The sequence below is a fragment of the Ochotona princeps genome, chromosome 27, assembly GCF_030435755.1.
Source record: "Ochotona princeps isolate mOchPri1 chromosome 27, mOchPri1.hap1, whole genome shotgun sequence".
NCBI classification, from domain to species: Eukaryota; Metazoa; Chordata; class Mammalia; order Lagomorpha; family Ochotonidae; genus Ochotona; species Ochotona princeps.
The window spans coordinates 15,486,918-15,501,972 of NC_080858.1; the positions used below are offsets into that span (position 1 = coordinate 15,486,918).

Below are 15,055 nucleotides of genomic sequence, written 5' to 3' on the forward strand. Positions count from 1 at the left end.
CCGACAGTGAGTGTCAGATGACAGCAGAAAAGGAAGAGGCCTCCTTGCCTTGTAGGTGTTAATTATTTGCTCGGATGACAACTGTGACAGGTTTTCTGAGTAACGATTTAAGTGAAAAGTGGTATGTGTAGTGTGTACTACTGTTTTTGATCACTGTGATAATTGGGAGGACTCTGATAAAATTAAAATTATATTATATTTGAGCCAGCAAAGCACTAAAAACTACTGTTGTAATCAAAGGACAGATGACCAAAAGACCATTTTGCATTTTATACACTGGCCCTAAAATTTAGGATAATTAAAGTTGTGCCACTATGATATCTAAACTTTGTCTCTATTTTAAATCAGTACTCTGTATTTCAATTTTACAAGGAAAATGCTCCTTTTGGAAATTTGGAGCCTTTTATCTGTAGTTGTCTGTGTGAATTATTTTATTTAGATTAAGAGCTTGAGTTTCTGTATCTTTATAAGGAGTATGCATAAATACTGTTTTATAATAGCTTGACAGTCTGAACATTTAAACAAGATTCCATTACCCATCTATCATATAGCATTTGCATTTCAACAATAAAATTTTCTGATTTTAATCAGTTGGCATTCACATAATGTCAGAAAGGCTGTGACTTAAAAAAAATTATTAATATTTTTAAATTAGTTGTTTAGTTGACGGTATAGTCCCTTTAAAAAAGGTGAGATAGTGCCCCCTCTTTTTACTGAATTACTTAGAAATGATAGAAGTAAATATATTTGAATACAACATATGTTTTAATTGAGGAGTAAACGAAACATTATGGTTTGATAATCAGACTTCTAATACAATTTTAAATTTAAAATTAAGATTAGTGTATATTATAATGTAATCGGAACTCTTTTGACCTGTGATGGTCTTGTGTGATTCCAAGTATAAATTTCATTTTCTTGACATTTAATATTATATTCCTGTTTGCTACTGGGGTAGCCTTGTGACTCCTTAATTTACAGTTCAGATACGTTTGTAAAATATTTAAAAGGTTGTTTTTTATTGATCGTTATGCCAAATAGGATTAGACATAGGGTTTGTGAGGGGTGGGTATGTAAATGAAACTCCATGTATACCTTTAAGTTCATGAATAAATCACAATCAACAATACCCTGGCAAAGTCTGATTTTTTTGTCTGTGTTTGTTTACTTATGTATTCATTGAAGTTTTAAGTTCATTTTTTGTCTTTTTCTAGAAACAAAGGCTGGAGTATGGGCCAAGACAATTAGATACTCCCTCTGCACCTGCACCTCCTCCTGTGCCAGCTCCTATTCCTGTTCCGCTTCCCCCTGCTGCCCCTGCAACTGTTCCTGTCTCGAAGATCCCAGCCAACATAACCCGGCAGAACAGCAGCTCCAGCGAGAGCGGTGGCAGTATCATTCGAGACAGCCAGAGACAGAAACAACTTCCAGTGGATCGTAAGTTTCCCAGGGAGGCAAAAAAATTATTAAGTGATTAAGTGATTATTAAGTGATTAAGCACTACTTAATCACTTAAGTTTGTTATTATTGATTCTATTAGTAACAAATTTAAATCATAATCCTTTGTACTTGCACTGTACTTCATAGATTTCAAAGATTTTTCACCTTATTTCTATCTTCCTCTAATGAATTCTGAGTAGTAAGCAGCACTTTCCACTGTATAATGTATGTATTTCCACAACCTTGTGGTTGAATGTAGGTTCCAGAGCCAAACATGCTGGAATGTGTATCATGAAATATTGTTTGCTACCCTGTGCCCTTCAGCAATTTAATAGTCCCTTCTGTAATTGAATGTATGAAATGGAAAAAGCTAAAGTTATTTGTCTCATAGGATAAGTGTGAGAATTTAATGAGATAATGCATGTAAAGCAGGTATGTCAGTGATTCTCAATCAGGATGATTTTAACTTTTGAGCTGGGTATTCTAGGAAAAGGTTTTGGTTATCACATGAGGACAGTGCTGCTGCATGTGATAAATGGTGGCCAGGGATGTTTAACAATATTCCACAAATACAGGATAGCTCCCCAAAACAGTTTTATTCTGATCAAAGTGTCAGTGGAGCAAATATTGAAAGGCTTTGGTTGATTTTGACCAATATGTGATGCATCATTAACTAATTTGTATTTGCTACTGTCATCATGATCACCATCATAAACTGCTATCATCACCTTCCTACTTCTATTCATGAGAGCTGCTGTTCTCACATATAAGCACAAACAGCATCATTAGGCACAAAGTGTACTCCTCAGTCAAATTCCAGGCAATTAAGAGAGACTTCAATTTCATACGTAAGCCAATTAAAATTTGAATTTCATAGAAATGGTTCCTGTGAAAGCCTTACTTAAAAAAAATAGGGTACACAATGGTTAATTTTGTTTATCTTTGTTACCACTGCAGAATAGTAGTATAGATATTTTGAAAATCTTGTGTAATTCTAAGTGAATTTTTATCTTGTTTTACCTTCTATTATGGGATATCTATTAACTGTAATCGCCAATGAATGTTTTTACAATGTGGTAATATTACCAAAATTTATCTACATTAGTTGTTATTTGCTTTCGTATTTGTTTGAAAAGGAGAGAGAGAGGGGGAAAGAGAGAACAGAAAGCTCTTATGTCCGCTGGTTGACTTCCTCCGTCCCTGCATCTCCCACAAAAGTGACAGGGATTTAACCAAGGAGCTGAACCATCATCAGCTGCTTACAAGAAGGTGGAAACAGAGAGGCAAAACCAGAGGAGATGGTCCGTCTACTGATTCACTCCCCCAAAGAACCATAACAGCTGCTACTGGGCCAAGCCAAAGCCAAGAGTCAGAAATGCCATCTGGGTCTCCTGTGTTGGGGGCAGGAGTCAAGTATTTGGTCTTTCATCTGTTTTATCCCAGGTACATGTTAGAAAACACAATCAGAAGCAGAGGCAGGATTTCGTTCCATACACAGGATCTGGGCATCCTAAGTGGTACACTGAACCTGCCATATCACAATGCCTACCCATTTCTGTATTTGACATATAAAATACTTGAAAAATTAGAGACAGGAAAATTTTCCAAATTTCCTCAATACAGAATTGTATGAGTGGTATATTGTAGGTGTGTTTGTGTGTGTGTTTACTTGGTATCTGTCATTCTCTCAATATGTGTCCCAGAGTTCTGCATTCTTTCTATATTAAGCACATTTTTGCTGTTGATGATCACACCCTTTCCATTTTTTTTAAGATTTATTTTATTTTTATTACAAAGTCAGATATACTGAGAGGAGGAGAGACAGAGAGGAAGTGGAGCTGCCGGGATTAGAACCAGCGGCCATATGGGATCCAGGCGAGGACCTTAGCCACTAGGCCACGCTGCTGAGCCCCCTTTCCATTTTTTTAAGTACCATCTGTATCATTGGAAGAGGAGTCATCCCACATTTAGGACTTCAGACCAAAATCTCACTTCTCACATATATTGAATGTTTAATTGTAAGGCTGAGACTGGATGTCTGAAATTCATGTTCAAAATGAATTTTTAAAATTTATTTGAGACAGAGTGAGCTGGTTCAGTCTAATAGCTGAAAATGGACCAGTCCAAAGCCAGGAGCCAAGAACTGCATTACAGCCTCTCCAATGCAGGAAGCCATCTACTTTGCCCTCACTGCTTCCTCCCCGGGTCTATATTTGCAGGGGCCATGTCCACATACTCTGATATGGAATGTGTGTGTCACCACCAGGCTACCCGCCTGCTCTTCAAAACTAAATTATTGAATCTTTGACTTCCATTTTCATCCAACTGTTTTTCTTATCTTGGTAAGTTATAGCTATCCAGTTGCGGTCATTCTTCATACATTAAAAAATTTAAAGGACACTAAAATTTTCACTATTCAGCTGTTCTAGAAATTCTGGTTAAATGTAATGAGCACAAGCCGACTTTTAAATGTCAATTTTTCTACCAAGTTGTAGCAGGTTGAAGTAACCTTAGTATCAATAACCTGATTTTGTCAAAAAAAAAAAAAAAAAAAAAAACAAAGGAAAAATGAAGATTTGAAAAGCAGCTGACTTTTTCTGTGTGACCAGAACAACTCTGTTTGTGGGCATGTGTGTGTGTGTGTGTGTGTCTGTAACTATGGGACTCTAATATATTTCAATATGTGTTTTCAAAATGTGCTTCTTTTTCTGAAGACACAAAAGTCAATAGTTTTGAGATTAGAAAGTTCTAGAAATATTTTTATTGATTTCCCTAAGGAAAATTGTCCTTAGTAATAACCATTCCTTTCGTCTTTCTTCCCATGAGTTTCTACCATTCCCCTTCCTGTGACACGTCAGCACAGTGATCCCTGACTTCGTGCTGCCCCGACTGCAGGCCTGGGAGCAGAGGTCACGGACCGCTGGGCCTCACTTGGAACAGGGAAAGGGTGAAGACAGTGTGTTCTTTGTCCCGCTCTGGGAAACCAAGAATAACCAAATGGGAAAGTCATAATTTGGATACTTATAAAGATAGAGGACTCTCCTGATAATTTTGAGTCATCATGTGCAAGTTGTTTTTCTTAAGCAAAAGAGTTCATTGGTGTGTGGAATATAAATATCTCTCCCAGAATTAACATGTGTGTTTGTTTTCTTAAACTAATGAAAACCTTGCAGTTATTCAACATAGTGTTCCTTCTTAGGCTATCTCAAAAGCATTGCTTTACTTTAAATATTTTTTTTAATGAAACAAGTCTTTTTGTAGCTTCTTCAGCACTGTTTTGAAAAACAGTTTTTCTTCCTCCCTCCTTCTAAATAACCAGGCTTAGAATCAGATAAGCACATTTAAATGTGTATTTATTAATAGCCAGTTCACTCTGGAAATATACCCGCATGCTACCTCCAATCTCTCCTTACTGCCTAAAGCTCCGTAAAAATAAAATGAAATAAACTAGAAAGTACTCAAAATATTATCAAATAATCATGAACACAGGGAAAAATAAACAATCCTAGATGCCTGTTTCTGAAATGTAGCAGGTGCCAAGAGTGACACCCCTGCTGCTAACGTGGAAACCAATTCAAAATACCCCCAGCTACCTGGAACCCTCCATCGTGCCAGTCATTCCAGTCTGTTTATGTCAGGATCCAAACCTCCCCTTTCCCTTCTGAAGATACCAAGTCAACCTGCGTTTGTCTCATTTCCTTCGAAATGCTATTCCTTTGATTTGAGCATTTAATCCTTTTATAATCGAGTGTTATTTTAGAGAAGTATTAAGTTCCTCTGGTTTGCCATGATGGGTTAACGCATTTAAAGTGGAGACCAGAAGCCAGGATGACTTTGGAGGGAGGTTTGCTGTACTCTAGGGAAGACAGTGCTAAGAGCTGGCAGTGTTCAGTTTTGTGGCTTAGTCCCTGGCTGAGAAAATAAACCCTTTATGTTAATGCTTTTTCTTGTTTGTTCCTTTGAAATGTATGTCTATGCTTTATGGTGCCACCATATAGTAATTTTTAGTATACTTTCTAATAATAATAATGTAGTGATTAATTAGCTAGTGAAATTGCATGTAATGTATTGCTTAAACATAACAATCAATTTTATTCTCTTTCATTCATTCTGTGCCCCCCTTCTTCCTATTAATTTCTTCAGAATTCTTAATTTCTAAATTCTTGAGACCTTAAAAAAACTTTGACTAGTTCACACTTGCATTTATTTCCCAAGGACACTAAATGGTCCTAAAACACTTTCCATAAAAATTAAAAAGAGACAGAGAATGATCATAGAACACTGTCACATAGAACTTAAGTGGCCAGGTCACTGCCACTAGAGAAGAAGTAACTGGATTAATAAGCCAGTCGTTCTTTCCTACCTCTTTCTTAATTCTTAAAAGTGACACGAAAATAATTTAACATACCTATACATGTATATATACATATTCAAATATCATTTGTGAGAAATCCAGTGGGGCAGAGAGCTTCAATATTTTGGTTCCCTCTCTAAATGCCCACAGCAACCAGAGCTGGGCCAAGAGAAACTGGAAACTTAATCCTTCCTGCCATGTGCGTGGGTGGCAGAAAGCCAGACACTTGAGCCACATCTGCTGCCCTGAGAACCTGCAGTGGAGGGAGGGTGTCATCAGGAGCAAAGCCCACACTTGAACCCAAGCACTGTGATACAGGAAGCAGCATCCAAGTGGTATATCAGCCACTGCACCAAATACCTGCCTGTTGTATACTCACATTTTTTTAAAATACACAAACATATTTTTGTCCCATCTCTGACTCCCATTTTTCTCATTACTACATGTTCATATACACAGCTTTCCCATCAGCATCAAATGAGAAGCCTGGTGAGCTAGCAAATCAAGGATAGGAATGGTGACTTTGTGAAGCAATCCTAAAATGAAAGTTAAAAGACAACAGTTCCAGCTGAATTCTAATAGTTAACAATGTAATTTTGACTGCCTATTTCTTTAGGGTTTGCATGTGATGAGGATCAGGGTCTTTTCAGTGAAAAGTCAGCAGAATGCCTTATGCATTCTTTTATTTTAGGAGTTGCAATCCAGTAGCTATGCTGCTCTGAATGCCAAGGACATAAAAGCAAACCAAACAGTAGGAACGTGGTTTGTCTGTTTATTTATTTGTTTGTTTGTTTTTAAAACTTATATTCTAATGGAAAGAGAAGTACAGGCAGTTAGGTTGATAGAGAATAGAATTAGCTAGGAAGTGGTTAGGAAACTAATAAAGCTATGTGGATCAAGTACTGCTAGGGACAGGTTGCAGCGTTAATTAAGTTAGAAGAAGTAGATAGGTAATGACTGTAAGAACAGGACCAGACATAGGCTAATTAGTGGCTCAGACTAAGCTGGAAAGACTAAGCTGCGGTTGAATTTGGATACATTTTGATGGTAGAACAAACAGAATTTGTTGATAGAACGTAAGGGAATCTCATGAGGTCCATGGTAATTTTTTTTTAAGATTTATTTTATTTGAAAGGCTGAGTGACAGAGAAATAAACACACAGGGAGATACTCTATTCCTGCTTCTGTCCTTAAATATCCACAACCAGGCCAAAATCTAGGACCAAAAAACTCCATTCAGGTGCCCCATGTGCGTGGTAAGGATTCAGGTATTTAGGTTATCACCCACCGCCTTCTCTTTAGCAAGAAGTTGGATTGGATCCAAGTAGCTAGGACTCAGACCAACACTCCATTATGGGAAGTGGGTGTCCGAAGCATTAATCTGCTCACTGTGCCACAACTGCGCCTTGGATCTTTACTAAAGGAACTGGAGAGGTTGGCTGCAATTAGCTGAGTTGTGGGGTGTAGACACTTCATAAAGAACCAGCTTCAGGAAGATCAGGTATTCAGGCTTAGACATGTTTTATATGAGATTTATTTGAGGTGTTTAAGGAGATACTCGGGGAACTATTCCAAGTAGACAGGATAAATGAATAGAGAGTTCTGAGTAATTGCCAGGACTGCAGAGATAATTGGCACCCAGTGCAGACCCAATGGTCGTTTGTGGAGTGAGTGTAGGCAGAGAGGAGGGTCAAGGATTGTGCCTAGAGCAATTCAGCATGACTTAGTTGCAGAGATAATCAGATGCAGAAAGTGACACTGAGAAGGAATGGACAATGAGACAGGAGAGAAAAATGAGAAGGTGGTGACCTGCAGCTCACAAGTAGCATTTTAAGGAGAAGTCACCTATAGGCTGCATGAGTTAATGGCTGTGAAGGAATTGGCCACGGGGGTTTAGAGAGATACAGTTGGAAATATGAGGGCAAAACCAATGAACAAATGGTAATGAATTTAAGAGAAATGGAAATTGCAGGCAAATGATATATTTTACTGGAGTTTTGCTCAAAAGAGAACAGAGAAATGAACAATAATTCTCAGGGGTAAGAAGGAATTTCCCAAAAGGGAGGCAAAGAATAATAGGTTTGAATACTGATTAAATGATAGAGTAAATGGAGACAATTGCTAAAAGCATAAGAGAGGGAGAAATTCCCGTTTAAGTATTTGGCTAGGTGGAATTTTGAGATCCAGTTTATAGATAGAAAGATTGGCTTTGGGAGTAGTGAAACAGTTCATTTATAATGTAATAGAAAGGAGGGCAAAGTATGCAGGCAAGCACTGAAACCAAGGAGGACTTGTAGGTGAATGTGTTGAAATTCTAACCCTTTTATTTAAAAAAAATTCAAAAATTAGTAAGTCAGGTCATCAGTTCGAGGTGAACATTGGGGAAAAAGGTAACAGAAGTTTGCAGAAACAGTAGAAGACATTAAACATCAAGATGACTGACGTTTATGTGTTCCAGGCCAGGGTTTCTCACCCTGGCCTTTGTTGACATTGGAGCTTGCACTTTTCTCTGTTACTAAACGCTGAGAGTTTCCTAAGCATGGTAGATCATTGTGAACATCCCAGGCCTGCACCCACCGTCTTCCTCACTGTCATCCTTCAGTTGTGACAACCAGGAACATCAGTAGGCATTGCCAAATGCTTCCGAGAGTCAAAACTGTCAAGAACCATGCAAGCAGGGAATGTGGAGTGATTGTCCAGGAACATTAACAGCCTAGTTGAGGTTCATAAGCATGAGTTTCACAGATCACCCATTCAGCATTATTGTATTCAGCAGTACAGGTGCATTTACAGAACTTAAGTTCAGTTTAACCAGGATTGGGTTAACTGAGTTGCCAGGTAAGTGTACAATAGAGAAAAGAGTGAAATTGTTACTTTAATATTTAATCACAGAATTTACATTGTGTATAAAAGTAAGAAAAGCTATTAGAAACTCTACATTGTAAGTCCTGCTGGGGAAAAGGGTTATTGGGATTGAGATTTTAAGTTATTATTTTTTTTAAATACCATACTCTGTGTGGGTGTCTAGGTAGGAAATCCCAGATGGAGGAAGTGCAGGATGAGCTGATCCACAGGCTGACCATTGGTCGGAGTGCTGCCCAGAAGAAGTTTCACGTGCCACGGCAGAACGTGCCTGTTGTCAACATCACCTATGACTCCACACCCGAGGATGTGAAGACCTGGCTGCAGTCCAAGGGATTCAACCCTGTGTAAGTCTTTCTTTACCATGTGGTATGCAAAACCTATATTGTTTTCAATTTGGTCACTTACCTGTTACAAACCACTCTTATAATCTTTGAGTCCAGACTGTATTCTTTGTTCCAAGTTTGCAAAATGACTGTCGCTATCCATAGCAAAAAAAGGAAAAAATAATTGGAAGATGCAGAAATAACTATAATGTCATGTCACCCTGTTCTCTAGTTGGTAGTATTTACACATCCTTGGTTTCTTACACAGATTGTTATGTCTCAGACAAATAACAAATGAAGAACTTTACCTATTTTCAGTTATAATGTTTTTTAAGAATTGAAGTTGAGGGACTAGTTAGGTTGTCCCCTACAATATTTGCACCTCCTATGAGTGCCAGTTCAAGTCTTAGCTGCTACACTCCTGACCCAGTTCCTTGCTGATGCACCTGGGAGAGAAGAGAGCAGTGTATGGTGACCCAAGTACTTGGTGCCCACATGGAAGACTTGGGTGGAGTTTCAGACTCCTGGAATAAGCTTGGCCCAGTCCTGGCTATTGCAGCCATTTGGAGAGTAAATCAACAGATGGAAAAAAACCTCTCCTTCCACCTCCTCTTCCCTCACTTTCTTCTTTCCATTCTTCTTCTCCTTCCTCTTCTTTTTTCTTCTCCTTCTTCTTTCTTCTTCTTTGCCTTCTCTTCTTCATCTTTTTATATATAACTGTCAGGTTAATAATCTTAAAAAAAATGTATTTGAGAAGCAGAGAGATAAAGAGCACTTCCGTTGACCAGTTCACTCCCAAAATGTCTGAGTAGTCTCCAGGAGCCAGGAATGCCAAATCTAGGTTTCCCACAATGGGTGGCAAGAACCCAGCTACTTGGGCCACAGCATAACCACTGCTTCCAAGGATTGGCATCCCCGGCCGAAATCACACATCAAACCTAGGATTACAATGTATCATGGGCTCAACCCCCATCTTACCCACAAGGTCAAGTACCCACTCCTGATTATAACCTTCATAAAGTGTTTCCTTTAGTAAACTTACAACAGAGCTTCTGTGTATCTGTAATCAGTCAGTCAACAACAGGATCCCACTCCAGGCCCCAAGGAAGCACAGTGGCAGTGACATGTCCAGTGTACGGAGACCCTGAGAAGGCAGGGTAACCGACAGACATAGAAATGTTTGCTTTGTTCTCTTTTCCTAGGAAATAGTTTTAATGTTTCTTTTTTTTTTTCAGGACTGTCAATAGTCTTGGAGTATTAAATGGTGCCCAACTTTTCTCGCTCAATAAAGATGAACTGAGATCGGTGTGTCCTGAAGGGGCCAGAGTCTTTAGCCAAATCACCGTACAAAAAGCCGCACTAGAGGTAAGTCCTGTCAGCCCCACGTGGTGGGTTGGTGAATTAATAAAGAGTGTTGACGGTAAATTGAAAGTTGCAGAACAAACTGTGTCCATAAAGGCCAGTTTCTCTTTCTTATTAGCTCCGCTTTTGTAAGTTCATCACTTGAGACCATCAGAGACCATTTGCAGGGAGATGGATTTATTGTTAAGTGCTCATTTAGCACAAAGCTTGAGCACATACGTTGGTACAGTTAGTGAAGACCAATGCCCTCATTTTGCAGCAATCACTACTGCTATTGGAATTTTAATTTTGATGCAATAATAGTAATTCGCTTCTGAGTGAGTAAAGTCCCATTAAGAGGCCAGCAGATTTTGCCTGTCCTTAATACTTCATTTACAGATTCTAATAAGGTTTAGCTTATGAGATCTCATTGTTTTTACATTTTAACTTTAAATTTATGAATGGTAATGAATTCCATTTTTCATATGGTTTTAAAGGCAGGATGATACATCTCACCCTATCCCCCTTCCTCCTACTCTCACTTCCACCCTTTATCCTCCTTCTTTTCTTATCTTTCTTTTTAATTTTTACAATGACATACTTTCACTTTACTTTATTATCACAAGCAACTCTCCACTAAATAAGGAATTCAACAAGTAGTAAGTAAAACATTTTAAAAAAAGAACATTATTCCTCAAGAGTATGGACAAAGGCTATGAACAAATCATCAGGTCTCAAAGCGTCACTCTTGTTCACTGGTTGGTTGTGTTAGGGCTGGAAACTCAGGCAGGGATTACTGAAAATGCAGCACCTTGCAGTGTGATTACTTAATCATAGTTGTCTGTATGGAGGCAGAGGAGTCACTGTTTTCTTGGTGACATATTTGTGTTGCCTGCATCTTACTCTACTTAGAATAAGCTGTATAAAGGTGGTAGTTTCCACATGTCACCTCTAACAACTCTTAATAGTTTCATGGAAATTACACTTGGACTCAAATGAAAGGATACAGTCTTTGGCATGAAATTAATGCATAATTATCTTTAGCCAAGTACATTAAAATTTTAAAGTTGAATAACTGAGTGTAGCATAGTTCTATGCATGTTACCCTTATAACCATTCTCAATCAAGAAAAATTGTATTTCTCTTAGAAGTTTTCCCTGCTGTTTTTAATCTTGGCAATTTCCTGTTAGAGTTTGTGTGATTACCTTCTATTTATTGCTTATGAATAAGATTTTTCTTTTCACTCAAGCAGTTTTGTTCCCATTATATTCTCTAATTTTACTGAGACTTTAAATTACTCTTTAAGCATATCTTTGAGTGAACATTCTTTATTCTTCATTTTAGAATGGACAGTGTTGGTCATTTTTTCTCCACACCCACTTCCTCTTGCTGTCTTGCTGCCTCTCTCTGGGGATGCACATGGAGGCACAGGCTGACGACCTAAGGCTCCACATGTTTCTAGCCCATCCTGCCTCTTGTGGGAAGGATCTAGTTCATCTTTTAGGTTCCTCACCTGGGTAGTCGGAAACTTCTGATGGGTGGCAGTGGAATAAGGACAGGGTTCTAGAACTGGGAAAGGAGAACCAGAAACATGCTCAGAGAATGCTGAATGTCAAGGGCTCTTTGCTGTATCCTGAACCCGTCACTTGAAATCCAAGGGCAGTCCATAATTTTGCTTCACTTGAGAAAAGATTCTTCAGCAGTTGACCTTGTGATTGTATTTAGTGTGCATGCATTTTCTTTCTCTCAGGCAACCCACCACCTTCCACAGGCATGATTGGTTTATTTTCAGCTTCTTTCATGAAAGGCACAGTGAATGAATAACATTAATGGGTACAACCGTGATATGTTCATGAAGTCCAAAATGTCATTTGTGGGCAGGACAGCCTTTAGTTTTCCCAAAGAAATGCTAGAAGAACGCCTCAGAGGGCTTTGACCTTGAACCATTGGTTACATATCCTGCACTCTCCCCAAACCAGTAACTGTTTTGTTGGGACCATGTTTTATTTTGCAGGATAGCAACGGCAGCTCTGAGTTGCAAGAAATCATGCGACGACGACAGGAAAAAATCAGTGCAGCTGCCAGTGACTCAGGAGTGGAATCTTTTGATGAGGGAAGCAGCCACTAATTTTTGTGTGTGCGTTTAAAATTCCGTATTCTTGGCATTATTCCAATATGCTTTGTTTTAAGAAGCCTTGAAGGGAATGTCAGATTTGTTTTTTTCTTGGTCTATTTAATTTATCACCATTAAAAAAATGCAAATCTAAGTAAGCAGAGGAGTTGTGTGAAGGATCATTATTTTTCTAAAATTGAAAAAAGATCTTAAACTGAAAAATTTTGCCCTGGGAATATATATTTTCTGCTTGGCTACAATGAAATTTCCTTAATTAGATTAATTATTCAAGCCATATTTGGGGTGTATATATAAGAGGTTGTTGTGACGCCTAAATTCATCACAACCAAGCAGATATTGTCAGTGATTTGAAATCTACATGAAATTGCAGTTTTGCCTGTGAATGTGATGTCTGGCCTCTCCTTACTAAGTCCCTGCTTACTTAGGTCTCTGACATGCTCAATGATAGACTGTTTATTTAACGTTCTTAATGCCAATGGTATAACAAACAAACAAACAAACCAGAAAAACAGCATTGAAACATTTGAATGACTGTAAAGTACAGCCAGACCTGCACTTGCAAATGCAAAGCTGTGGAGGATTCCACAGACATGTTACACAGCTCTCTTGATCATAGTTTCTTGCACAGTCTGTATATTGATTTAGTTCATATTCTGCTGCTTATGACTTACCGTATTCCTGTATGTGAGAAAGCACAAGTTGGAAAGAGGTCATATCCAATCAAAATCTGTCACGCAGAGTAGCCTGCCCTGGTGCACATGACAGTATTTTGCTTAACGATGGCCTGTGAGTATTGATAGAAGTAGTGAAAAGGAACCTGGGGCCATTTATTGTGTATTTCTGTGTCAAGTCTTTTTGGTAAGAAGAAACACTTACTTTACACATATTTTGATCCAGTCATAGATTCTAGATAGAGGAAAGAGAGAAACCTAACCTTCAACAAAAGTTATTTTTGGAAACACAATTTTTGTCATTAAATGTTATTTCACATATATAAAACAGATGTTATGTAAGACTGTTGTATATTTTAACATAAATCCATTTAGAGAGATGATCTAGATTCATTAATTTTCATAGTGCCTTTTTCACAAGTCAGCTGAAAAGTCTGCAATAAACAGTATTTGCTGTATGTTAATAAACGGTTTCTGTTTTATTAGAAGGGATATTTGCTGTGTAGATTGGGATTTACAATTGAATGGAATAAATTGGGAAAAAGTGGACATACACAGTTTTTTCCTAATTAGGATTCATTTATTTCTGAATGGATAAAACCATTCTCCATATTATATATTTTTTCTCCAATTATTTATTTTCTTTCTACATTTTTATCTCATCTTTTTCCTCTACCACTTAACAATAGTTGATAAAAGTAATAAGGATTAAGTTTATATAGCACTTAAAATGGTTAAATGCCTTCATGTAAATAGTTAATATTTAGAAGTAACTATGAACTACATGAGAAAAATTTCATAAAGGCTGTAGAAAATAAAGTTACAAGTACGTTTACTTTTGGTGCAAAAAAAAATGTGAAATGCATGCATCGTTTTTCATAACATGCATTTTCCATGAACGTTTAGTGAACCTTCTCACACATTGATTTCAGAGTGAGCTTTATTTTTTTTTCACCAAATTAAAGTTATCTTTTAATTTCATTTTCTCTGAGTTTGCTGAAGTGTCCTACTATTTTCAGGAAATAGGCTAACTTTTCCTGGACCATGAAGGTCAGGGACGCTTTTCCCCTCCTATATCCATGTCTCCGTAACACTGCCCCATGGACAGTGCACCAGATGTAAGAATGAGTTACGGAGAATTGGTTTAGACCTTTTGCATTTCACAAACACTGCCACATGTTGGTAACTTTCCCTGATTGAAAACTGGGGATATAGGAATAAGATAAAAAGAAAGAGCATTGGAAAAGTTGACATAATCTGTGTGCAAATTAGCAAACCTGACCTTGAACTAATTGTTGTAACCAGTGTCTTTATGCTGTAAATTACAAAGGAAAATATCCCCAGTACAGTGACTGCTGGAAGCACACACCTCACTGAGGGCTGTAGGGAGCCAGAAGAGACGAACGGGATGTAGACACTTCTTGGGAGGGGCACCCCAAAGTGGAGATCCAGACATGTAAGGAGTGTGGTCACTGGAGCCTCAGAAGTTTGGTGGAAAAGCCCATCAAGTTGGAAAACAAACCTCTAACAAGAGGGCACAGCCTGGTTGACACTGTTACCTGAGGAATTAAGGAACTTTTTCAGAAAGCTAGAGGAGCAGGATCTTGGGACTCTAAGAAGAGCGTGCAGGTAACTGGTGCTGGAACTCTAAAGGCTCATTTAGGAGTGAGGAAGAGATAGACTGGAAACTAAAACTAGCTGATCCTGGCAGTCTTTTGCTGCTCACGGGGTGGACAGTCATTATCAGGGTGATGTTGGTAGGAATACCACGGAAAACAGCAATGAGGTATCACTTACTCACCTTCCAACCTTCTGCCTCCCTATAGCTTGTATTTTGGATTGAATCAGTCAGACACTCAACAACAAACCCATAAATCACAAAGATGAGAACGTGGCTGAATTGAAGCAAAGGGAATAACTCTCTAAC

General features: G+C 38.2%; 1 protein-coding gene across 3 annotated transcripts in view; it reads left to right on the forward strand.

Annotated features, from left to right (window-relative positions):
* EPS8 (epidermal growth factor receptor pathway substrate 8) overlaps window positions 1-13,677 on the forward strand; it is a 154,180-nt gene extending 140,503 nt beyond the window's left edge. For all 3 annotated transcript variants that reach the window (XM_058655784.1, XM_058655785.1, XM_058655783.1), the window contains 4 exons: window positions 1,215-1,437; window positions 8,823-9,003; window positions 10,218-10,347; window positions 12,338-13,677. In XM_058655784.1, the coding sequence (XP_058511767.1) occupies window positions 1,215-1,437; window positions 8,823-9,003; window positions 10,218-10,347; window positions 12,338-12,451 (648 nt within the window). In that variant the 3' untranslated portion in view covers window positions 12,452-13,677. The remainder of the gene's footprint in view (window positions 1-1,214; window positions 1,438-8,822; window positions 9,004-10,217; window positions 10,348-12,337) is intronic.
* Window positions 13,678-15,055: the final 1,378 nt, after the last annotated feature.